Genomic DNA, 27,031 nt, shown 5'->3' with positions numbered 1-27,031 from the left:
CTTCAAGCTCGTAAGCTAAAACGATTTGATGAAGAAGCTGAGTGAATGTTTAGCTCATCAAATGATCAACAAATGATCAGGAAATATCTTTTTTCTTTCTTTTTTATGATTTTGAGCTCATTTCTGGTGTAAATGGAATCAAAATGTAGTCGTCCCCCCCCCACCCCCATTGTTTTCATTACCTGAAATAACCCGAATGGCTTTTTTTCTTCCTTTTTTTCTTCCTTGTGCCCCCTCTCTACGCCACTCGGCGGTGCTCACAGACTTCCCCTTTCTGAAAATGAAATAATCTATTCGGTGTGACTTTCGAAACGGCAGAAGAAAGTAATAATAATACGTGGTCTAAACCGCTGCAAAAAAGCTGTGCTTGCTTTTGATAACAGCGAACAGTCGAAGCCGTGCGAGGAATTCTCCATTCGTGTATTTTTGAGCTTCGCCTGTAAGGCTGTGTTTCAGCACCACGGAGCTGTCCACCGTCCTGGAGCGAAGCGAGGATGCAGCGACTCGCTGCTGCTGCCGTCGAGGATGAGGAAGGTGGATGAAGGATATGCAGAGTGACTTAAGCACACAAAACAATAAATAAACCTCCGATTAACCGCAGACACCATCAATTTGTGGTCAATGTTTATTTTCACTTAATAGTAGGTACATTTCTGAAAATAGCTGTACGGCTTATTACTCCTGATAAAAACTGTGTGTGAGAGAGAGTCTTTGTCTGTGTGTATCTGCGTGTGTGTGAGTGTGTGTCAGTCACCCAAGTATTGCATTCTTAAGTTCTTGAAAGTGTAGTTATTTGCTCTGAGTAGGAGCACAAAGGACCGTATTCTCTATATCTCTCTATTTATAGACCCTCTCCCCTCGGTGGAATGTACCATTGTCTACTTGCCGAAGAAAGGGGGGGGGACAGAAATATGCTGGGTTTATATATGCCGAGTTTAAAGCGCCCCCCCTTTATTCTAACCTCCCCTCTGTTCTGGCAGAGATCGAACCGACCCTGTTCGTTTAAACCGAGAAGACACCCATACAGACTCCTCATTGCAAAAAAATAAAAGGGTGCCAAGAAGCTGGGACGAAGGAACGTGGGTGTAAATAGACAGTGAACGCTCTTGGTCTCTCTCCCTCTCTCTCTCTTCTCTCTCTCCCTCCCCTTCTTCTTCCCTCTCTTTCTCTCTCTCTTTTATGAAATCAATGAACGAGTTATTGGTTAGGACATAAATATAAGGAATCAAAGCCTCCACCGGGACCAACGGCACTGCGCGCTTTTGATATGCGTCTTCGCCAAATGCTTCATGTGTTTTCAAATCATTGTAAATACTGGCTTTGATAGGACGAGAGCGGAACCATCCCTGGTACGGCTTGGTCTCGGAACCAAATTTTGACCAAGACTTCCACCAGCTTTTTTCCAACGTAAAACGAGACTCCACCATTACCATCTGCTGCTGTTGTACCCATCCCAACTCACTGGCCGGTCCGAAGATGGCAACTTTAACCAACGGGCAGGTGGACGGCACGGTGCACGGTGTTGGTGTGGTCTCCGCCAGCACGAACGGGCTCGTGAACGGATTAAACCACAGCCACAGCCCGGCGGGATGCCCGGCCACCATCCCCATGAAGGACCACGATGCCATCAAACTCTTCATCGGTCAGATCCCCCGCAACCTGGATGAGAAGGACCTCCGGCCCCTCTTCGAGGAGTTCGGCAAAATCTACGAGCTCACTGTGCTCAAAGACCGCTTCACGGGCATGCACAAAGGTGGGTTATGCCCATATTCCCCGCGACACCTATGGCTCTATTTGTTTTTGCCAGAGTGAAATCTGTCACACGTTTGGTGAGAGTGGGGAGCCTGAATCATGCGGGATTTAATAGGTAGAGCAGCGCAATTGTTGGCCAATTGTTTCTATAGTGCTGGAGCTTGAATTACTTTTCTGCATGTTTATTCTCGTTTTGTTTCATTTGTGGCACGTAGAGGGGGACATTATTTCCAGCGTCTGACTTGTCACTGGCTCCCAAAATCAGTGCTTCATTTTCTACCCTATTAAACACACATATGCAAGCATAAGAGTGTCACGAATCGGGAGTCACGACGACATGAATATGTGTGGGGGGGTGATTTTTAGGAGGACCAATGTTCCTATAGTGTGCACGGGAGTATTCACACATCTAGTCCAGCGGTTGTAAACGTGCTTTCATTCACTCTGCTGAATCTTGATTATTAACCTGGTGTTTTCACGTTGCAATAGCAGGGAGGCTGTTTGATTGCCTCAAAGCAATACATTCTGTAAGTCGCTCAGTGTGTGTGTGTGTTGGGGGGTAGTTGGGTGGGGGTTGTGATGAGTTGGCGGGGGAGGAAGGGAGTGAGGGAGGGTGTGCGCGTGCACATGTACACGAACGTGTGCAACAGTGGAAGGACTATGAGCATGTTGTAATTTTGTGCAGCATTTAAGCCTTTGTCAGTGTTTCAGGTTTGGGTGATCGAAGTGATTCCCCCTTAAAAATAAAAATAAAAAGAAGAAATCGCACTAAAGTGGAGATTGCCTATAGAGGTATTATTTTAACTGGTTTTGAAATATTCTAATCAAATACTGCCTTAATAGCTTTTTCTGTACCAACAATGACTGACCCTGTCAGGGTTGCCTTTGTTATAGAATTGACGACAGTGAATCATCATAAACTTTTGATGCAACAGTGTTATATGCCCTTCTGGTGTAATATAAAGAATTGAAGTGCTCCAGCATGAATGATGGTGCCTTACCCTTGCATTTTATTTTCTACTCTCACGGGAATAGTCATTCTGTGGAAATCACCATCTAGTGAGAGGTCACAAATTGATCTGCTATACCTGCAGGACACATCGCAGGGTGAAAAGTAAGCTGCCACTTTTCAGGACCCCTCTCCTTTGCCTTTTAAGCCATCACCCCCCACCCTGAACCTTTGCCTCGTGCAAACAATGTGTGACATCCACCATGTGTCAGGAAATGATTATGATATACAAATAAATTCCAGAGGACAGAGAGTGTGTGCAGACATTGAGGGAACCAAAGAGGCAGGAGAAGAGGAGGAGGAGGAGGGGGTGTATCTTTTATTAATAGCCCAGCTGTAGTAGAGACTCCCTGTTGGACGGTTAATCACCAGTGGCCCCAGAACTATAGGCATGGCTCGCCAGCTGATTCTAAGAACTGTCTCCTAACTGCGATATACGGTCCTGCTTCCCAGGCTGAGCCCCCGCTTTCATTAGCGAGCCCCCGCTGTGCTCATATTTTAACTAGCTCGAGGCACCAGCTACTCCTTGGCTTACCAGCTCACTGGCTCACTGCGAGCTGTTTGAAGGCCGCGTTTCCCCCGCACCCTGAGGTTTCCGTAGAAGATGCCCAAATTAGCAGTAAAAGACAGTACATCCCACGGATAACGGGCAAAGTGACCGACTGTCGTCACACTGGGCTTATTGAAGACTGCACAATATCGCATGAACTAGGTACAGTAAGCCATCACAGGAAGATAAATGCAGTTCGCAAATATTAAAATATATATACGAAGAACCTGTTTTCTAAAGAGATCACCATTACTGATCTGCAGAAATGAAAGTGAAATTAATCCATCTGAACGAATTTGATAGCAGTTTTATGTATGAACACGTTTAAACTGGCTTTCAAGCTGCTACGCTTCCCCGTCAGCTTTTCCGCATATGTGTGGTTCTCCCCTTTCCTTTCAGTTTCTTCAGACTGTTTGCATTTGTCCTCTTACAGAATAGAGAGCATCAAGCTGAGGGCATGATGACCCTTTAAGGTGTGAAATGCTCCAGTGGAGTGAAGTCTATAGAACTGTCCAGCAGAAAAGTCCTCTTCCATCTTTTCTCCTTTTCATTAACTCTGCTTGATTCCATTCATTCCTTCCCTTCCTTCGCTCTTCTTTTGTCTTCACTTTATGCACTGACACCTTGTGTGTTCGGTGACAGTGCATCTTGTTCTGTAATGGTTGTGGTAGTACAAAGCCCCAGCTTGAACCACAGATTGTAGATGATCGACTGCCATTTACTTTACAATTTTGTTCTACCTCTGCTTTTCCATGTAGCACGTAGCTGGTAACTGTTATTGTTAACATGGTAATGCCTTGTCTGGGGATACTTTTGTGTTCATTTAACTTTACTCGCAGAGACATGGCATTTTAACAAAGACATAAGCATGGTTTTCAGGGAGATAATACACAGCTTTTTCTGCTATGGCAGGAAATAAAAGACCCTCATCCTTTTCTGCTATACATCAACAGGCATAAAGAACAGCCTTTGCTATGGTAATGCTACCGCTGAAGAAAGCTACCCCTCTTATTGCTATTGTCAGCTGTGCCTGTGATACTATTGCCATAACCCTCCCCATAATGACCCCATGTATCATTAGTAATCTAGTCTTTAGGATTGTGTCCCCTTGGAATGGAGGGGAGGAGGGAGCTGGGAGGAGGGAAGCTTGGGACGGAGGTCGACAGAGCTTGGTAGCGGGCGCAGGGACACCAGTGCAGGCCTACATTCTCCCAATGATTTTATTTCTCTCCCCTCTGCGACTCAGCCATGCTAATAGAGGCCATTTATAATGGTCACCGGCTGCTGCTGCTGCTGCTGCTGTTGCTGCTACCAAGCACAACGGGACGGCGAGCACAAAGAGCCAACCCTTTCTCTTTTCTCTGGCAATGCTGCATGGGAGGTGGAGATCCATTCAAGAAGAGCAGGTGTAGATGTGATTGCTAGCACTATTCATCAACCTGATTTCGTGTAATAATCACTGGGGCAATTGAGCTGTGATGATACGGGGGAGCACATTTAATAACCAAAGGTGTTATCTACTGTTTACTGTTGTCACATCATCACGCAGCATTGTATTTCTTGGCAAACCTTTATTGTCAGCATCTTCCTGTCCTCTTAGCAAACGCAACTGTCACCAAGTTTGTTTTAGGGCCATTGTTTCATTTGGTGCTTATTTAATGTGAGTAATATATTTGTCCTTGGTCAAACTAAATACATTAGCAGCGGCTCTCGCCATAGGCTCCGACAGTTAAAGTAGTTACAAAGCCGGAGAGTTGCTCAAAGTCAAGGCAGGTGTTGAAAACTCATTTAGAGTTGGGCCAAATTGTCCGTTTTGACCTGGGAAGGGATGTAAGCGAGGCGCCACAGGTCTTTGGCTGAGACTACAACACCCTTTCATAAGGCTTTCTCAACTTACACAAGACACTACTAACCCAATGAAAAGAAATGGATTGGCTGTTAAACCATTTTATAAGTCCATCAATACTGCAGAAATTTATTTGAATATTTACGATGGAATATGATTGAAATCAAATAAGCAGAGATGTAGTGTAATGACCGACTGTAATCTTGTTTAAATTTACCCATACTGCAGATGCCTTATGCTGCAGATGGGGACTATAATCTGTGCAGGTCATAAAGGGAGTTATGGTTCTCTCGAATTCCCTCACTTTAGATATTATAGCTCTTTCACCTGAATCTGTCAGGCAAGCAGATTTAGAACAGAACAGCTCATTTGGCTTATCATTCTCAGTGAGGCCAGAAAGTCATGATGCCAGTAACATGAAAAGATCTCCTTTTTTTTCAGGAAATTATATGTTACAGGTTGTTGGATGCAAAAAAAAAAAATTTTATTTATTTTTATTTTAAAAAATGGGGCAATAAAACCAAATTTAGCTTTGAACAAAAAAAAGAACGAAGTACGGGTGTGTGTTTTCGTCCTGCAGGTCTGCGTTAATGCAGCATGCGTTCCGGCCGAAAAATTTCACTCCGGTTGCATCATCCTCTCTGTGGGATCCTTCCCTCTCCTCCTCTCGCATTCAGTTTTGGATGACTGTGTGAGTGAGTGTGTATGTTTATGTGCTCCTTGTCTCCTTGGCCCGTGTTCCACTCAGCGCCGTTCAGAATGCACGCTCAGGTCTCACATTGTGCTCCAAATTTATGAAGACGCATCGATTTCGAGTGTTTCGTCAGGGAGAAAGGCAACATGTGTCGTAGAGGAAGGCACTTCATACCAAAGTAAACTCAACAACCGGTGCCATACCGCGCCCACTGCCCTGGCAGAGCCCAGAACTGCCAAGCAACAAGAAGAAATCGAGAGGCGGAGCCAGAATGAGGAGTACAGTGAGTCTAATTTGTCACGAGGACCGTTGTCAAACCAGTGCTGCCTCTGTTGTCCATTATTATTGGAGGGGACTGTCAGATGGGGGCTGGCTTATGGCTGAGCGGGGAGCCAGTTAGTCACACTGAGAGATGGTCTGACCAAGCCAAAGGAGGCAGTGCTCATGGAGCTTGTGCAAGGATTAGCATGCTAACAGCAGGTTTGGAGTTCAGAGAGGTGGAGCCCTCTGGCTCCCCTGACCTCGGCAGTCCTCTCATTAAACCACTGACCTTTACATACACAGAGCGATTATGTAAAGAGAAGGCTGTGCACCTGCCTGTTCACCTCATTTCATGTCCTCAAGATTGATGCAAATCAACTGACACACACTAAGCATTCAACCTGCAGAAAACTTTCTTTTTTTCTTTTTTAATAATTTTTGTTAATAACAACAGCATACTTTCTAATAACTGTTTCTTTCCTTCACTAACACAATGCACATCATTTTGTATAATTAGAATTCAAAAATTAAAAACAACTGCCTTGTGGTTCAAACCTGTTCCACGTGATAAAGTTGTGGCCAACAGTGGTCAGTGGCGGTGACAGATGTTTCCAACACTTTTTAAGGTGACTCTTTGAAAGACTTGTATGTACATTATAAAAAGCTTTCTTGTGTTTTGACAGAGTTAACCCAGGGCTGAGTTCAAATAAAGCATGCCTTAAATCTTTCAACAACATTTGGCTTTTTAGTTTTTCATAAAAAGATTGCTGAGATGCTTGCGCCACAATCTGCGTTTTTTTCTGTCTTTGTTTCCTAATCTTGCTTTCTTATTGCTGTGTTCATTGCCCCCGTGTGCTTTTTTTTCAGAGGATGAAAAAAAACAACCTTTTTTTGACAAGTGCTCCTTGGAGAGGTAAATGTTTTCTGTTTTCAAGGCTCTTGCATCAGTTAAATATTATTGTGCTTTGTGGTAAATTTTTTAAAAGTTGATGCTTTGGGCCTCCTCAATCTTTTAGCTACCCTTAATACTACTTCCACGCCCCCTGCTTCAAGCACCGGTGGCCGATTGTGGAGATGGAGAATGCAATAATTTTGAAATGTTGGAAAGTCTTACATGTTGTTTTTGAGTTTCATTTTGTTTTGCTGCTGATTGTGTTCAAGTCTGCAGTGCTAATCATAGAGCTTCCTGTGAGGAAGAGCTTTGTTTTTCCTTTTAGCTTAATAAGGTTTCCTTCAGTTTTTCAAAATTTTAATGTATTTCGAAATGATAGAGATGATATATAAAAGCATGGTCATGGAGCTGCATGTATGCTAATATAAAAAAATATAACGTGTCTTTTTTCTTTGTTTAACTGTCTAGATTTTGCATTTAGTTTCATTTCTAGAATACTTATCTGTGGCATACAACTACACAGGCACTCCGCTCTATATGTGGTTGTTGAGTGTAAAAGGTTTAACAATAGTTCCTTTTGTTCAGCAGTCAAAGGATTATGAATCTCTTCTGTTTTTGAAGTTAGAAGCTGGTGTTTTGCCTTTTTGATTAGAACTTCTGGCTCCTTTTATCAAGCTTTGCACAGTCAGGAGGCATTATGGTCGGAAATTTTATAATACACATATCTGTGTCTGTGCACCTGTGTATTTAAAGCGAGGTATACATACATTTTCTATATAAATCTGTCATCTGATCATCTTTTTATATGCATACAGTTTAGAATTATGTGATCTGCGCGTATCAGCATACAAGAAAACACAGTGCCACATGTGCTTACAGTGCTGTGAGTTCAATCATAGCCACGGTAGCGCTCAAGAGTGACTTTTTTTAATGCTTACTAATATATCTTGGGTCCAAACATGATTCAAAATCTCAGTATGCTCATAAAAACGGGCCCAGCTGCAGCTCTCTACTGCAGAGGCTTTCCACAAGGAAATAGCAGCATGACACAGCAGCAATATGAAAAATAGAACCAAAGTTTGTCACAGCCAACTGTGGCAATGGCCCATTAATGCATACCCTGCAAGCATTAATTCTTGTTACATATCCGGCTCCAAAGGACTCTCATTCCTTTCAGTCCCCGTTCAAATAGATTAATATTGTTTCTGTTTTGACCCTTTCTTATATTGTTCTCGAGGCTAAATTTGGTTTTAATATCACAAAAGCAAATCATTGCTATTACCTTGCAAACAGACACAGCTTTTTCAGACTGTAATGCATGTACTTTCAATTACCGTTTTAGCCCCTACAAGACTGTTTCATGTAGACTAAACAAATCATTCGGCTTTGGAGATTTATGCTTTATAGGAAGTTGAATTGATGTTTATTCTCAACCAAATTGCTAAGCATAACTCAAAGTGGCGTATCTAGGTCCATCTGCTAGGATATTCTAAGGCAGGGATTACATGAGCCGTGTGCTATCGTTGCACGCAGAAAACACCTCATGGGCTGTCAAGCATGTGTGACTTGTCAGGCCAGACGCATATTTAGCCTTCTCTGTATGCTTGCATACAACCTCATACGCTGCGCCATGACTGCCACGTTTTGAGGGTCCCTGATTCCAATTCCGTTTCTTCCCATCTCCCTTCATGCCTATTTCATGCCCCCTCCAATTAAAAATGCACCACGTTGACTTGTAAAAGGAAGGTGGGAATGGAGGTTAGGGCTTTTCAAAGAGCCCCCTCAATTATTGAAAGGCAAGTTTGATTCAGAAAATGGAGGATGATTAATAAGTTATGTGGAAGTTTTCGAGGGTTTGGGTAGCAAATGTAGTGCAAGATGTTCTGACAAAACTAGGAAAAGCATCAACCAAACAAACATGTTTGTTGTAAATTAGGCTTGACAAGTTTTGACTCACAGAGTTAGCCTCATATCAAAACTACTTGTTCTCTTTGTAATATATAAGTGTGGTTTCATGAGTTACCTACTTGCTTCAGAAAAGATTTGTAACTGCTCAGTTTTCTGTTCGGGGAAAATGTGTAGTTTGCACAATCCTGAATGACATCAGCTTTGAATTTGTATATCAAATTTGTATTTGTTTCTGAATACCCACTGGGTCCATTTTCATTCCCTCCAAAATGTGCATTTTGCCATCAGATATTACCATTCAAATGATATTGGCATCACATTGAGGGAAAGTACATCAAGGCTTTATTCTGTCCTGCTGGTTGGAGAGCAGATAGACCAAAACATATCGCTGCAGAGGGAGATGGTGCAAGAGTGCGTAAAACGACAAGGAGCTCTAGACAGAGAGAGCGAGAGAGACTGGGGGGAGAGAGCAGGAGAAAGGGAAGCAGAATTAGAGCCATGTTGAAACAGGGATGATGTAAGAGAATGCGTGAAAAGAGGCAAGGGAGATCCATGGAGGAGAGCGCTTGGGTGGGGGCTGCACACAAAGACAAAAAGAGAATATCAAGAGGCAGAGCGATATAAAAGAAGGAGAGCGGAGATTGTAAAGGAAGGTGCAGTCTAAAAATGGAGGCATGGAGAGATTGTTCAGTGACAGACACGGAGTGAGAAAAAGGAACGAAAGGGAAGACGGAAGGGGCTGAAAAGAAAAGACCGAAAAGCAGGGATGGGAAACGACAGGCAGAGATAGAAGTAAAAAGAGTGAGGGAGTCCCAGAGACAGATGTCGCCCTCGCTGGCCCCGGCAGATTGATAGCTCCTGGCCCAGTTCCATGCCAGGCTCTGACCCCTCTGTCCTCTGCTGTAATTTATAGGCTGCATTTTACCAGATTTAAGCACTACTCTGTGGCCATCATGGCTTGAGAAGGGAGAATGACCTTCCTGGGATGGGAGCAGAATTAGACCCCTGCAGCGCCCAGGTGCCCCAGGGGTAAATAAGCAAGTGCCCTCCAGATTAGCATGATCTCTGACAACATGTTAATTGGACTTGTATACTTGTCAGTGGTGTGTGTGTCTGTTTGTGGATTTTCCTCACATGCTACTTTTTGAAGTTTGATCTTGACTGCTATTTAAATTTGCTCACGTGAGGGTGCAGCTGCGTAGGTCGCTTGTGGGCAGAAACAACTTTTTACTGCATTACAGAGGTTTTCTATTGTCACTGGCATGCTTCAGCTATGTTGCATCAAAATTTAATGCAATATGCATTTCATCTCATGCAGCAGAAATCCTGGACAACTCACGGTTTGTTTTTTTTCTTTTGCTGAAAGAAGTTCAACTGCCAAAAGTAACAACAGTAAAAATTTACAAACTTCTTCCTTTTTTTTTTTTATAATGCAGATGTTTCATTTTAGTTTGGAACTGACTAGCTGTTAAAGCTGAAGAACCACCAGATCTTTCTTTATGGAAAAACTAGTTGAAATCTGTATTTGCTGTACTGTGTAAAATTTGTGCAACTTATTGCTTCTGTGCAACTTATTGCTTAAAAGTGTATTGTGCAATTTATTTAAGGTTTTCAGGGGGAAAGAAATCACAGTGGTCTCAAAAACTCACAAAAACTCTGGTATCAAATATGTAACTTGTTGTTATAGGGTTAAATAACAAGTTAACAAGCTGGGACGTGGGATTTTCCTGCAATCTAAAGCCCCCTGTCAAACATAGCTGTCTGGAAAAAATAACCGAGCGTTCGTGTTCATCACATGTAAGAAGGTTCCATTCCACAAATCTGCACCTCAAAAAGGAGGTTTGAACTTGCATGGACTTATGAAGCGTATTAGCTCACGCCTTTATTTAATTTGGCTTTAATTAGAAGCAGACTGTTGGTGCAAATTAAGTGAAAAGGACTCTGTGAAACTTTGTATTGTGGTTCTTGCAAAGTAAATATGGTGCGTGTGTGTGTGTGTGTGTGTGTGTGTGTGTGCGTGCATGCGTGCGTGTGTGTGTGTACATGCACATCTGGAGCGTGCCCCCTTGTAGACTAACTTGGCTGGCTAGCTGGTGGGCTCAGCTGGGTTTGTGCTTGGCCATTCAGAACGCTACCTCAATGCACAAATCAGCCCAGGGAATGATCTGGACAGAAAGCCTTCAGCAAATTATTACAGATTTGCAATTTAATGGCTTCGGAGGTCTCTCCCAGCCCCACACAGGTTCCCAATGAGACAGAGCCTATTAGTTTGGTCCTTTAATCACAGAACAGGAGATGGAACCCTGGCCAAACCTATACATAGCCTGCTTCACTTGGTGTGGAATGATTTCATGGGGTTTATAGATAGAGACAGTGAAGTCTGTGTGTGTGTGAGTGTGTGTGAGCACTGGGTAGTTGATAAGCCTTGCTTTTCCCGGAGCAACAGAAGTGTGTGTGTGTGTGTATGTGTGGGTGTGTAGCAGAGAGAGAGAGAGAGAAAAGTGTTCTTACTTTATAGACTGTTCATCAATACTGTAAGGACGCAGTGGGCAGCAGCAATTAATTTGGCATTGGCTTTACCTAAAGCTAACAAAAACTTTCCCAGTAGTTTAGAAGAAATGTCAAACTAGTGGTAGAAATCCATAATAACCATCAGTAATAAATAGTAAACTGTTAACTGAACTCAAGTGAATGGTTATTTCACAATTACCAAACAGTATATTCACTAGTCATTTGTAGTGTTACAGTTTATGCCTTTTATAAGACAAAGGTTCAGTCATGTGAATTTCCTCCACATCATTTTTATGTCCATTAAAGCAGGTGTTATAAACCTAGGTGTTATTATTCATTATGATTTAATTGCATACAGCAATTAAAAGTAAGTGACATACTCAGTTTACCATTGATTGTTAGTCATTGATTAAAAGTTACCAAATTAGTTTGCATTGGCATTTTCTGAAAACGTTTCCATCCAAACATTTTTTATTCTCATGTATAAAAAATACTGAATTCTATCTAATATTTTTTTTTATACAAGGGAAAACATTTTGAAACTTATCTTAAAAAGAAAACAGCAAAATGTAAAATGTTCACTGAGCAGGTTTGCTATTCACAGCATCCATAGAAATGCAGTTATGTTTTGAGGTGATGTTCTCGCTGACACACCTCAGTGTGTGTGAACTGCTTTAGGCTTTCAAATCCATTTCCAAAACCCAGATTTTATTTGCAGTTTATTAGATTTAGGTTGAAGAGGTTTAAGCTCCCATGTTTTGGGAAATTAGAATTTTACTTCGGAAGATATTCATACAGAATGAAACAATGCATTTAGATAAAGGCATAGCTTTAACGGCGATATTATTTGTTACAGATAAATGGCTTGTGTTTCAGAGGGCGCTTGAGACTTTTCCCATAGCCATAGTTGCCCTGATTAATGTGCCATCGATGCAAAATGTAAAAACTATCACTCCAATCTGCCTTTCAATGTCCCAATTTGTCCAAGAGGAAGCCAAGCTTTCTAAATGAGCTGGATAAAAGTGACTGCCAAAGGGGATGAATATATATAATTATCTGCGGCTGGAGCGCCAACAAAGGGACTTTGAAAATCAACTTTGTGCGCCAAAGGCTTCATTAGTCTGACGACAACAAAATGTCCCCTTAACTTGCAGGCGGAAAGACACAGGTATCTGCAAAGCTATTAAAAGCCAGCAGTCGCGCAGCCTTGTGTAGCCCAGCCACTATCTGTTTGGGATTAGAAGCTGTTTAATGCGCTAATGTTAATATGCTAATGTGTTAATGTTATGTTAGTGAATTATTAGGTGATTTAAGAAATGGCTGGCTGCTGTTTTGTTGGTCTTACGCACTGACACGTTAGAAAGGATGGATAACTGTGTTTACTTTGTATATGGAAATCCCTGAGTGTCTTTCATCTGTCCTTCCTATAGTGACTAGTGGTCCATGTTAGCTTTGCAAACATCTTAATTGTGTTAAATGAAGGAAAAAGGGGGGAAGATTAAAAGCCATTAATGTGTGTTGTGTGAGGATATGCTATTCCCGGGACAGTGCTTTTGTTCACTTTGCCAAAGCAGAGCAGAGAGTTTCACCTTGAAACTCAATGCACACCAGAATCATTGTCATTGTGCCTACCTAAACCACCGCTGTCTCTCATTCTCACTGTCAAACTTGCTTTGCTCGTCTTTGCATTTCTTTTTGTGATTGCCTCTCTCCATCCTTCTTACTCTCTTTGTACGTCTCTCCCATTTTCTCTCTGTCTCTCTCGTGCTTTTCCCTTTGTAGCCCGGTTTCTCTTCATTGCTCTCCCTCTCTCTGTCTGTCTGTCTAAGCGTCAGATAATCTCACTGGGGGAGACTTTAGAGGACTCTCCATCTGTGTATAAATAGCTCTGGATGAATTATTGAGGGACCTGGGGTTGCTAATAATCCCGCAGGACCCATCTGACAATGACACAGAAGATGGAGGGAAAACAATTACGCAGGCTTTCTCCTTCAGAAGAGTGGGAATGGGGATGGGGGGAGGGGGGGGGGAACTCCGCGGCCTCTGGGAGCCTCCTCACGGGGCCCAACATCTTGGCTAATAAACCCAATTAAGTCTCCGGAATCAATCGGAGCCCCGGGGGCGTCCTCTCTCTTCCTTCCCCGGACGGTGTGCAACAACAGGAAGTGTAATGATTCATGTTCCCCCTTCTGCATTTGGATCGTCCTCTCATCTCCATCTTGCAGGTTGGCAAGGCGGACGGGACAGGACAGGATGTCCGCTGAGGCAGGATAATAGGACAGGGAGAGGAAAGGAGAAGAGAGAGGCAGGTGGAGTGGAGAGGAGCTCAGAGGAATATTAATGGGAGTCTTTATCCTGTAAGTGTTTTACCAGGGGGATGAGACATGGGACCACTCCCATGACAGAATTCACTTTGTCACTCTGTCTTCTTAGTGATACATGATTCATCCGGAGATGGATTCTTGATTAATCAGCTTTGCCTGGTCCTTGTCTGACTGTTGACCCTCTATCTATCTATCTATCTATCTATCTATCTATCTATCTATCTATCTATCTATCTATCTATCTATCTATCTATCTATCTATCTATCTATCTATCTATCTATCGATCCATTAAGCGAGTGCAGCGTGAGCAGGTGTGACTCATGGTTGTTTCACTGTCAGTTTTTTCCAACTAAGAAAAACCTACAAGTACCATTTCATAACAAATACAGATGATGAAAACACATTGTACACACAACTGTCACACACACTGGGCCGGTATAGTCTGTCTCTTAATGGTATTTATACACAAGAAACCAAAAAATCACCATCACCATCTATAAATCCTATACTGCTGTGTAGTGCTGTTTTTGACAGAGCGTTTTGGTGTCCCACAGTAGTCCAAACACTCCTTAAGAGGTTTTTCCACTGACTAAAGTATAATATTCCCATATAATACATTGAACTATAGTAACATGAGCTCAAAAATGCCCATTTGTTATCTGTCCTACATTGTTTTATTAGTCTCTGCCTCAATAAATTTCCCACAGTGACTGACCTGGTATGTCCGGGTTCAGACTTTAAGTTCGTCATAGGAGTCACTGCAGTTTTAATAATTCATATCATGAAAAGCTAAATTTAGTCCCCCCCAAAACATTTCCTGACAAAATGGCAGCAGCAGGATGAGAGTGAGGTGATTCGTCTGCCTGGATTTTTGGGACATTTAACGTCTGTGTTTTGCCATCAGGGGAGCTTTTAACAAGCTCATACAAGTGGGTGTTCGAGCATCCATGTTTCATGGGATGCACTCAGAGTGAGTGCTGTTTAAGATGGTATTTTATTTTGTGCTATGAGAGCTGAAGCATCACATGCGTGCCTTTTCTGTGCACGCCTCACGTCATGCGATTGTATGAATATGTGGCCGTTTTCAGTGCACTCGGGATAAGGGGGGGGAGTGGAGGTTGAGTGAGGGTTGTTGCAACTGCGTGTGTGTGTGTGTCTGTGGGGGCAGAGGGAGTTGACACTGTCCTAATGATGCATTTTCTACTCCATTGATTCAATGGCTGTGCTCTCCACTAAATCCTTCACATGCAACACATTAAAGCTGGCCCTTTTTCCTCCTTCACCGATCGATTAGCACAGCTTAGAGACGGCAACTCTGGCAAGCAGGGCGAGAGATGGGACTTGTTGTCTTCAGGGACTTACGCGCACACAAACACAAGCACAAACCATTTAAAAGTTCTCATTGTTTCTCACACATGTATGTCACAATCAAAACAAAAGAAACAAACGAAAAAGGCTTTTTATTCATCTTTAGTTGTAATGTTAGAAGGCATCAGGTCAGCTCATCGTTACTCCCAGCTCATTACATACTGATGCATCGCTGTTCACTGTTCCTTTACTGTCATTGTTTTTTAATATTCACAGTAGAATAGCATTGAAGCATAGAAAGGTTAGATTAGGAGTCGGTGCTATAAATCAGATGGCCTTCAACCTGAAAACACAAGTTCTATGTAGGAGAACCCTAAAAAGAACACATGAAAACAACCCTTTAACCACCTTAACCAGATGTTAAAAGGCAGACTTTTAACATCATTAGCTTCTCCTGCGTATCCTTGGAGACGCTGACAAGTCCCATGATAGTGACAATCCCAATCATTTTCCTACAGTGTCATACCGCTTAGATGTGTAGGGACTTCTACTGAAGTCTAAAACACTACCCCGCTCATTGAAAACGACGTTGCATCGGGGAAAAAACGTTTTTAGTTTGCATGAATCTGTAATGTCGATTGTGTTTGTCTCCCTTTATTATCCCCCTAAAGGTACCACATTGAAATGTAAAGTTACCTGGTTTTCAAAGCTTCTATTATCTGAAATAAGGTTGTTTTTATTCCCAGTCGAGTTGCCCACATCTTTCAGGGCAATCTGGGAGTAATTTATTCTGGGTATTTTTCACTGTGCTGCTTAAAATTCACATTCAAACCATGAGCAAGCTTTGATTTGCCTTGATGATTTAACAGTTTTGCAGAAAATGCCCAGTTATTAAAATTTATTTTACACCCCGAGTCAATCAGAACTTAGTATTCACACAGAATACAGTATAATGACTTTTATTTTACGATCTTCATATCCTCATCTCCAAAAGTAATTTAGTTACAACCGGAGTCCCCTTTATTGTTCAAAATGACTATGTCCTGCACTTTTAAGAATGGAAAAAAATATAACAGACGTACAGAAGTGCCGTCCCTCAGAGATTCATCCATCACCTGGTTATTAACATTTGCTCTATCTATTCCTGTTCTCTGCTTCCCTCAGTGGTACGCTTGTTGTAGGTTTCTATATTATGGATTCTTCCAGTTCCCCCCGAAGAGAGGGCTGAGGGATCTGCATATAGCTGCCTATGGGAGAGCTAAGACTGCTATTACACTCTATTACAAATGAATTCACCTCCTCTTTCATAACACTGCCCCTTAGTTCTGCCTCACTCTGCTGAAATAATATCATAATCAAGACCAACATTCATTCGTCCCCTGAAACAGCTCCTGAATTTTTAAGGCCTCTTTCACACAGTGAAAAAAAAGATGCTCGATGTGAGCAACTGAGTTATTTTTTTCCACTCGTACACTCAGTTCTGTTCTCTGAGCTCGTACTGTGGGCTTCAAAGTGCTTTTTTTTTTTTTTCATTTAATCAGCGATTACAGCAGCCAATTAAAGATTTTAAGACGATACAGGAGAAAGTTGGCGTGTTCCCGGAGACCTTGGCTGTGTCCCCTAAAATAGCCTCTATCCTCTGTCTCTTTCTTCCTTGGTGAGTAATGATCTGAAAGGTCAGCAAAGGTGAAGGGGATATGAGCGGCTGCTGCTCACTTTATTGAATTACTATTCCTCGCAGAACCAAAAGTGAGGGGGCTTGTCTGGGCTTTTACGCTTCGATATCAGATTTACTTGGAGATATGTGACTTTTTTTTTCTTTTTGTCTCAAGTCTGCCACTTTAAGTCATCCTAAACATTTCCCTGTATACATATGCATTAGAGAAATGGTGAGAATGATTCTGCAGCAAATAAAGATAAGATGGGAATATAGCTATAGAGACATGGTTTTAATAGCTGTGTTTATTTTTTATTTTTTTAAAGCAGTTTTTTTCCTCTGCATTGCAAGTATTAACTTTACTCTTTTAATTTTATTGCATTTGAAAACCAGATACAGACTGAATAGCAATTGTATGGCTCATACCGAGTGTCCCAGTTACAGCAGTACAAGGGCAACTGTATCGTTGAGAAACTCTTTTAATATAACACTTATTAGTATTCCACTTTTGCACTCAGTGCTACTCATTTTCACCATACGACTAAAAGACCAAGGCTTTATATGCCATTTCTCTGAACACAATAAGTCAAGAATTTTTGTCTTTACTCTGACCCATTTCAAGAGTGAATTGAAGAGCGTTATCTAAGCCTCAGCACTCACAGAAATCCAGTCAGAACGTTCTTGTCTTAAGGTCAATCTTTTAAAAAGGAGAAAAAAAACATTCCTCTGTTTATTGAGCAAAGTCTGTCCTTGGTCAACCCTTTCAGGTGAAGATAAGTGCTAACAGAAGTGAGGTAGGGGGAGACGTGGAGATTTCTATTGACTGACTGAAATTGGACAGCCTCAAACAAAGTTTCATGCCAAAGTTTTTCAAGGCAGAGTTCCAGGGATTTCAGCTGTGCCGTGGATAAAGCTTTTTAATGCTATTGACTCTTTTTAGGCTCTTACCAAGTTGTTCTGAAATATTTAAATGATCACTGGGAGTTTCTCCTCATCTGTAGCTGGGAATAAAAGGAGGAAGAGAGAGGGAGAGCGAGAGGAGGGAACTTTTTATGTCCGCCTTTTACAATCCCTGAATTAATAGGCAGAAGATAATTAGAGAATTCTGTACAATAACATTGTCCCTCAAGTTTTTTAGTCTTGGGTGGCATCAGGCAGTGTATGCTGGTAAAAAGTGATTCATGTGTCCGGTAACAGTGCTGAGCACTAATTCATTAGTCCTTTTAATTTTAGTAGGATTATAATTAGTTTCAAAGGAGAATTTGAAGAATGGTGTGTCCCCAACCTGGGCCATGGATGTCACAGAGATCACGGTCGCTATATTGTTTCTGGGAATCTGAGAGTTTTAATTACCTTTACACCCAGTTTACACGTTAAATATGTCAACAGTCTTTAACTATTAAAAAATAAATAATTAAGTAGCATATAGATACATGTTTTAGTATTTGTTTAACATTTGTTCGAATTGCTATAGCATGGAGGTTAGCTCTGGTGCCTCATAGCAAGAAGGTCTTGGGTTCAAATCCACCATCTGTCCTGAGCCTTTCTGCGTGGAGTTTGCGTGTTCTTCCAATGTCGCATGGGTTCTCTCCAGTTACTCTGGCATGCTCTCACAGTCCAAAGACACACAGTTGGTGGAGTTAATTGGTGATTCTAAATTGCCCATAGGTGTGGTTGTCTATAGTAGCTGGGACCCTGAATTAGATAAGTGGATCAGAATGGACTGATGAACTGATAAATCTATGTTGCTACTTACTAACGAGGTAAACTGTTAGATTGGATGAAATGGCAACATATGTACGTCTACATGTAACATACCACATCCTCAAAACCAGGAAAGGTTGTGTGGATTCCTTCTATTTAAAAAAAGTTAGCAACAGACTACAGCACTTAGCTCCTCGTGAGCTAAAATATAACCCCAAAAAATCAAATATCTGATTTGCATAACACAAGTTGGATTGAAGCACTCGTTTCAAATCGGGGGTAATGTTAGCCAAAGTCCTGACTTGATACTCGGCATCAGTCATTGAAATGAAGCTTAGCTTAATAAGGAGAATCTGTTTCCATACAAATGTGCGCATTACGTGTTTGAGCAATTCTCCTCTTCACTGCCACTTTCCCACTTCCACTTTACTGTCAAAGTCACTGCAACTTTGCGGTCCAATGATTTTCTTGCCCTCTTATCCAAGACGATCAGTCCACCATCCCTATTCTCTCTGCACATAGCTCTTCTGTCTTCCTGCCTTTCAACTGTCTTTGCATTCCTCTCCATCTCCACCTCATCCTGGATAATCAGAGAGTAACACGAAGTCTCCATCAGCCATCTGCTTACCCTGCTCCATCACCAGCATCTAGACTCTGGGGTCCTGTCCCATTTCCTACTTTTGTTCAGGACACCGCTCTGCTATGTTGCATTATCGGTATCTAATCGCTAAACTCCTCTAGATTCATATATAATGTATAGACAGGATAATGTTCTTTGGTATGAATGATCCCTCCTCGTTGAGTTATCTTTTACAACAGAATGTTTAAACAAACAATGAATCAGTCCCCATTGGCAACTTGTTGGGCAACCCATTGGCAAAGGCAGCTCATCAAATTTGGGTTTTCCAGATCAACAAGGTCAAAGCTCCATGTGGTCCAACACAGCTGTCGTTTAAATAAGGTCTGGTGATGGCAGATTTCTTTCTTCTTCCTCCACCAGAAAGTATTCAGCCTCCACCATTCCCCTGCTGCTTTCTTTCATCTTCTCTCATTTCCTTCCCCATATTTCTCGCTCTCTCTCTCTTTCCCTCCCTCCCTCTTTCTCTGTCTCTCGCTCGTTTTCTGTTTCTCTCCATCTCGGTGGGTGTGTGTCCCTTTAGGGTGTCTGCTGCAGTTGAGATAAGAAGCGAGTGTAGGACACAGGGGGATGGTGTTCACAGAAGCTAGGTGATCTTATCTACTCTCTCTCCCTCTCCGTCTCTTACCGAGCATCCCTCGCTGTTCTGTTTTTCCTCTCTGCTGTTCTCCTCCCCCTCTTTCTTTTTGCCCTTCTTTCCATCTTCCATCGTCTCTCTCTCTCCTCTCCTCTCACACATACATTCTCTCAGATCCCCCTCTGCGCTGCTGTTGATTTGAATTTGAAGTGATGGGAAACCAAATTGGCAGCATTGACAGCAGAAACAAACAGCTTATCTCTCTCTCCTGGGCCAATATGGGTCTTAGTCAGATACTAGAGCTGCTGCCAGCATCTGACTTGTGACAATGATGATAAATTGAACATTTGTTGACTGTCACTTTTCATGTGTGTGTGTTGGCGTGCATGCGTATGTGTTTGTGTATTTAGTCATGTTAGAGCATCCATCTCTCATACGTGAGTGGATCTAAATAAATGTACTTAGCACATCTTTCATTTTCTTCTATATTACAGTATGCTCTACTTAATACGAGACAGCTATAATATGTAGCTATTTCCAGGTTAAGTTTTAATGTACAAAATGCACAGTGATCACACGGGTTAATATGTAGTAATCCAGCATGTCTTTGGTTACTTTTACTCTCAGAGTTACATCTGCTGTTGTGATTGGGTAGATTATAAAATGTGGGGAAGGCAGGTGCATTTGAATAAATGGAAATTATGATTTCATAAATAAAATAGATTTACATTTTGTTTTTGTTTGGGAATAAAATACTAAGTGGTGTATTTTATTGGTGATTAGATCACCTAGTTCCTCCACTCTGCATGCCAAAGTGTCTTTGCAGGCAAACAAATACATAACTAACATTATGCAGCCTGTCTTCTAATGTTGCACATTCTGTTCTATATACAGTAAATGCAATTCATCACTGTGGGTGTGGAACAGACAAAACTTTCTGGGAACCTCTGGAGCAAACTGTTTAGCTGAAATATGACATAATCTCCATATCTGCATCGCAATGTTACATATTCACACACTGCTAATAATTAAAAAATGTTAATGTAAAATGTCATCATGAGTATTTTAGCTTTTGCTACTTAGGTGTATTTTGTGAGTAAAAATTCATTTTTAACATTGTATTTCTGTTCTTGCTTAAAGTAAGCCAGAGGAGTACGTCTTCCTATGTTGAATACGCTGATTGCTGTAGGTGACTGTGCACCAAACATGTGAATAAGCGTCAGACGTGTGAATCAGAGGCTCGCGTGTCCTTCCTTTGGGACAGCAACGGCATGTAGTGCTAACACGACAGGCCCGGAGAGGACAAGGAGGTAGCCAAGCTGTCAGCGGCCAGCTTCCACTTCGCCTAATGAGAGAGAGGCACGTTAATTAAAAACACCAACAAGCAAAGCTCCCTGGGGTCCCACCTTCAGGGCGACCTGGGGTTAAAGACACAGAGCAGAGAGGATGGAAGCTGCTCTCCTTCCACATACTGTACATGATGTTACCCTCAACAACAAATAGCCCCCAGTATTTAAAAAGAACAAAGAGCTTCGAGAAGGGGGTGCATTATTTAAAATGCACTGTGTTTTGGTCTTTGGTCTGTAAGTAGGGGTCCATGATAATCATCTCAGACTTAGGTGCTGATGTTCTCAAAACAAACTCTGGTTCTTTTGTACCTTTGTTCTTACAGATTGGAAACAGCAATAACAATAAATATATTATATGCACTATGAAATATTTTGTTGCTGCTGTGATATAATGATTTTGAATACCTCTATAATCGCTTTTTTGGAAAATTCCCAGATATTGTAATGCAACAAGTCCAAAGGCTAATTGTGCACATTTGGTTCTTTCCCTGATTGTGACTGAAATGAGTGTAAATGAAGAATATTTACATTTTTCCCACAACCTGGATGTGAGCAAACACCCAAAATACCTGTGCGTACAGTATGAGCTCAAATTGCGCATCAACCTATTGTGCAATTGTCTCTGTGAGCGTTTTATTAATCTGTCAAACACATGAATCATTAGGCTTGATCTGTAGATTGACAGTTTGTCAGCTCTCTGACAGTGGTGTGTGCCTCACTGTCAGCGGGGGGTGGCAAGGGAACAGCGCGCACGTTCCCCCACGGCTTCTTCTTCCTTGCCTCCTGCGTCTCCATCTTCTCTCCACCCCCACATGTCAGCCCAGGTGCTAACAAAACCGAGGATTGTGGGTAGTCTTGGAACATATGGAGCAGGGAGATGGAGAAATGAAGAGTGGAGGGAGTAAAGTAGAGGGAGGGTGGGTAAGAGAGAGAGAGAAAGAAGCTGTCAGGCTGTCTATCCCTGTCACAACAGCCAGAAGAGTGCGATGGACGAATGGATAACTGCTATTTCAGGCTGCCAGGGAGAAAGCTCAGTCAGATTTGATGTGTTGATGGGGGCATGGTGGCTCTCGCGCAACAGAATACACAAATCGTCACACGTTGACGCAAATTTTAGTCCCACTTATTTCCCTTCTGCATGCAAGTGGATTGCATTCGCGGTCGCAGAAATATTCAATTTGTTCAGTCACCGAAATGCTGTTTATTGTGGACACACAAGCACGAACAAATTCCCTCTGCGGCCATGTAGACAGAGTTTCAGAGCTATGGCTGCAGGCTTACTCCGTGTGGTTGTGCGTGTGTGTGTGTGTGTGTGTTGTTTTTAGCTATTTGCTGATGATTGGTGCATCCCCCTCCCGTAGCTGTCTCTCCTCTGTCCCCAGTTCACATAACATAATTGTGTCTTTCTCTCTTGCTGTATTTCAGGCTGTGCCTTCCTCACCTACTGTGCCAGAGAGTCAGCCCTGAAAGCCCAGAATGCATTGCACGAGCAGAAGACCCTGCCAGGAGTAAGTCGCACACAAGGAACGACATGTCAAGCCAGAAGCGAAATTTTACATAAACACGTCTTGGATTCAGTCGCACACAAACACAGATGCTCATTTTAACATATAATGACTTATATTTATTTCAGATCAAAGAGGAGTCTCTGTCTTTGCCATGCCTGCCATGTAGTGCTTATCACTGGCTGTACACCACACTTCTTTCTCTTAAAGATCTTTTTTTTCATCTGCCACCCCCCCCCCCCCCCCCCCCCCCTCTCCTTTCACTGCCTCCCTCTCTCTTCACTTTGACAGTCGCACATACACAAACCCATAGGGATAAACCACACGGCATCACATCATAGGCATACTATTTATAGTCCTTTCTCCAGTTTGTGTAAATGAGTGTGTGTCTGTGCGTGTGCATGCGCCCATGTGTGTGGGCAAGTGTGTAGAGAGATAGACAGAGAGAAGGAGAGAGGAATGAAAATCTGGTAGATGTAGACTCTTTCTACATTTATGTGCACACTCTGCATTATGTCCCAGGCTGGCAGCGAAACAGGAGTGCATTGTGAATGCATATCAAGAGAGCACATCTTTTACGACAGATGTCCGTCCACGTGCTGCGGCCGCTGCTGTTCACACGCACATGCAGCTGGAAGCAAAACATGCGCGTCTGAATGCTCGACTTCTATTTTTGCATGACAGGATGAGGAAGTTTTCACTTTGTCACAGAGAAGATGCAGATTTTCAGTTTGTAGTAGTGTGCGCATGCGAGTCTGAGGGTTTTATCAGCAATGTGAGCTCTTCCCTTGGCGCACACATGATTTTATGATTACATATGTGTGTTGTGTGTGTGCGCATGTGTCTGTCTCTGTCACACGCTTTGATTAGTACGTGCATGCTCCCCGATGCCTGCGTGTGAGCGTGAACATGGATGCGTAGCACGCATTAGCTACGCATATGTGTGCGTGTGTGTGTCTTAGGAAGTTTTGATGCGTTTCTGTCAGGCCTGGCTCGGTTTGCTCTGTTCGTTTTTAATGACGCCTCCAGGGAAGCTGACAGTCGCCGTGTTGAGCGCACAGCCTTTGATGTGAGTGATTATGACATCACAGACGTGCAGTCAAGAAGAGCGGAGGAGTGGGGATCCGTGCTCTCAGTCTTTTTTTTTTTTTTAACTTCCCAGTGGCATATTATTCAGAAAGAAAGAGGGAGGGAGAGACAGAGACACGAGGAGAGAGAGGAGGAGAGATTAAATATTTGGCCAAAACCAGAATGCGATTTTGTGTTCACACAAAGTGTGCTGCCGATTGATGTTTTTGCCTTTGTTGCTATTGTTTGACACAGACCAGAATATGTGGTTCACAAAAACATTTTTTGAGGATTCTGCCTTTCCATCTTGAAGGGACTATGTTTGGCTTCACATGCTACATAGAAATGCATCACCAGCAAATTACTGTAACCAGTCGCTTGTAATTAATATTGTTTTTAGAAGGAAGATGCCAATTAGAGATGCCTTTGGCAGTTTAGGACAGTCTGTGCTTGACCTATGGCGAGAGCTAGATAAACACAGGCAGGCTATAGGACAGACCTAGATGCTCAACAAACCCTGAAGCAGAGAATTCAGACAGGCAGACCAGGAGACTGTCTTTTGTTGCTGGTGAAAGTAAATCCAGAAAAACAGAATAAATGAGTTCATTAGAAATAGAGCGAGGACTTGGCCCTGGGAAAGGCAGTGGGACATTTTATGGCGCACGGCTACACCCTCTTACTTCCATTCCTTCATTCAGTGTTGTTTTTTTTCCTACCTACCTTCTTCACTCGCTCTCCTTCTATCCTCTATCAATCCCCCCACTCACAGGCCAACACAACCAAAACCCGGCAAATGAAATCTCCTTTCTACCCTGTTAAAGCCTCTTTCCCCTTCACTTTGTGTCCTGATGCGCTTTTTTCCGTCAAAGTTGCTCCCCAGCTCTTACATTTAAAAAGTTTTCTGCCGTCCTTTTTTTTTTTCTTTCCGTGCTGCCAGGTGAGCTGAGAGAAGAGGGGATTTGACTTCCTAGTGGAAATGCCCTGTAAGCATGGCTGTAGGCTGTTGGTGTAGCTCAGACAAAGTACTAAGGGATGCCTGATGTGAATGTGCACGCACACATGAGCGTAAGCATGTGCGTGTTCGCGCGACCGAGCGGGTGCAGTGTCAGGAGAGACTTTGGGTAAACAAGTGACAAGCAGAAATACTGATGTTAAAGTGACGCTGACATTGTACTACTGGTGATAGATGACAAATTGTTTTCACATTGCTCATTCCATTATAGCACTACAAACTACAGGTACACAGGATTATGCTGATGGAGAATATGTGTCTGCTAGCGTAATTAAATCAGCTCTACTGACAAGTGACACAGAAGCCAGCGCTGCTGAACATTCAAAATATTCAAGACATGGATCCAGTATTGGAATGATAAACCAACGCAGTGCAAAGGGAGCAAAGTCAGCAAGTAAAGAGTGAAAGACTCTCTTGAAGCGTGGATGGATCACTGAACAGTCAATAGGTCATGGAGCAAGAAATGACTGTTATTGATTATTGTGTTGTATATAATATTCTTATTTTTGGTTCAAAAAGCAAACGCTTGGGTAAAAAGTGTATCAGTTTGCTTTTGATGTTCAAACTTGATTGAGCAATCAGTTAAATTGAATATTTTTTTTGTTGACATTCAACTACAAAGCGTGTATTTTGCAGGTACTTTAGGCGTTGTTTTAGGCATGAGTACCCACTGTGTGTGGGTCTGCTGTGTCAGAATTTTATTAATCAACACCATGAGAAAAATACTGATCTCCACGTGAAACAGCAGGCCATCTGCAGCAGTTTAGCGTTACGGTAAGCTTTCACAGTTACCATAAATGCAAACGTACCATGTAATTATGACTGTTCCAGATTTTGACTATTCTTGTTCAATATGGCTACATTTTCAACATAATGGGAAATATGCCTGTGAAAAAGATTTTCCCTTTTTTGAGGCAAACAGACAACAAGCACATAAATGGACAGAACGAAAAAAAATGGGGCGCGTCCCAAACGCCAGGCCCTGACTGCCACAGTTATATCCTGCGCTCCAGTTTCAGACTCGTACTATGGCAAGAAACATTAAAAAGCTCCTGTATTGATTCTGGCAAAAGAAGAACCCTCACGAGTGGGAAGATGTATTGTTGTGTGCGCACATGCATGCGGGTGTGCATTTACGTGTGGGTCACGGGGTGGAGTTGCAGCACTAGCACTAGCACATGTGCTCATGAAACACTGCACAAAGACTCACCAGCAGATTCTGGCAAACATAAAAACACTAACACCCTCAACACACGCAGAAAAGACATACATACATATATATATATATATATATATATATATATATATATATATATATATATATATAGATATAGATATATATATATATATGGGCCAGTGCACTACCAAGTGCCCCCCACACAGGGCACAGAGGGAGCTCGCACTCCCGCATACATAGCGCTGAGCTCAAAGTTAGAAAATAATGCATACAAATACACACAAACAGGTACAAAACACCCCACACACATGCACTCACACTCCAAACACTTCTCTTGTAACTGCAATACAACACCCCTCGTAAGCACTTCCATTCAAAAACATGATACTCCGATACACACAGAAAGACAGAGAGAGCGAAAGAAATAGGGAGAAAGTAAAAGAGAGAGAAAGAGCAAGAGAGAGAGAGAAATACGGCGTCGATTGACTCTCACTGTAATAGTGAGCCAGATGAGAAAATATAGAACACTGTGAATCAATGTGTCATTTCAGAGCGCTTTCACACACACACACACACACACACACACACACAAACACACACATAAACACACAGAGTTTTCAGCCCAGGGGCAAACAAACAACAGAAATCACAGGAAAGCAAATGAATAGCAGGATGGAGGAAAGAGGAAGGGGTGGATGATGGCAGATTGGAAAGAGTGGGTGGATGGAGGGAGTGAAAGGAGAGGTATAGTCGGGGTGCCTCCATACCGAATGATTTGTGTCTGTTTCTTTTTCAACCCACCCACCACCACCCCCGCTTTCAGTCCTTGCTCTCAGTCGAGATAATGCCAAGGCAAAAAAAAAAAAAAAAAATCCATGCCATTGATTGGCTCCTGCGACCCAGTTTCATGGCAGCTTTTTCTCAATAAGTTGCCCTCATTGGTCAATAACTGCCAAGCTCCCCAGGTGACATGGGTGAAGAGGTGTTTGGATGGCGGGGTTTTTGGTGGTGCTCAGTTATGATTTGTGTACAAGTACTGTAGTTCAGTCCTTCTTGTAGATTTAGATTTATGGCTCAGCGTGCGGGAGGCATAGCTACACGTCCACATGAATAATGCCACAGACCCTGGAGCTAAAATATCCCCGCTCTCTCCCCAAGCTATCACCTCATCAACTATCCTAATCACCCCTATCCAAAAGAAAACCATTTGCCCCATAAGGTGCTCCATTTAATGAATGCACAGTCATTGAAAGAATGCCGGGGTGATGCACAAGCAAGTTTTAGCTTGA

General features: G+C 42.4%; 1 protein-coding gene across 11 annotated transcripts in view; it reads left to right on the top strand.

Annotated features, from left to right (window-relative positions):
- Positions 1 to 1,015: 1,015 nt before the first annotated feature.
- The window catches only part of celf4 (CUGBP, Elav-like family member 4), a 92,812-nt gene continuing 66,796 nt past the window's right edge, over positions 1,016 to 27,031 (top strand). For 7 of the 11 annotated variants that reach the window (XM_084927884.1, XM_084927883.1, XM_084927879.1 and 4 more), the window contains exons 1-2: positions 1,020 to 1,753; positions 22,406 to 22,488. In XM_084927884.1, coding sequence (XP_084784010.1) covers positions 1,477 to 1,753; positions 22,406 to 22,488 — 360 coding nt within the window. In that variant the 5' untranslated portion in view covers positions 1,020 to 1,476. Of the gene's footprint in view, positions 1,754 to 22,405; positions 22,489 to 27,031 lie in introns of all 11 variants that reach the window. The other 4 variants (XM_084927886.1, XM_084927885.1, XM_084927878.1 and 1 more) reach the window with 3 other exon arrangements.

Source organism: Perissodus microlepis, chromosome 5 (genome assembly GCF_051167445.1).
Source record: "Perissodus microlepis isolate ML-2025 ecotype Zambia chromosome 5, ASM5116744v1, whole genome shotgun sequence".
Taxonomy (NCBI): Eukaryota; Metazoa; Chordata; class Actinopteri; order Cichliformes; family Cichlidae; genus Perissodus; species Perissodus microlepis.
This window is presented reverse-complemented; position numbering and strand designations above follow the sequence as displayed.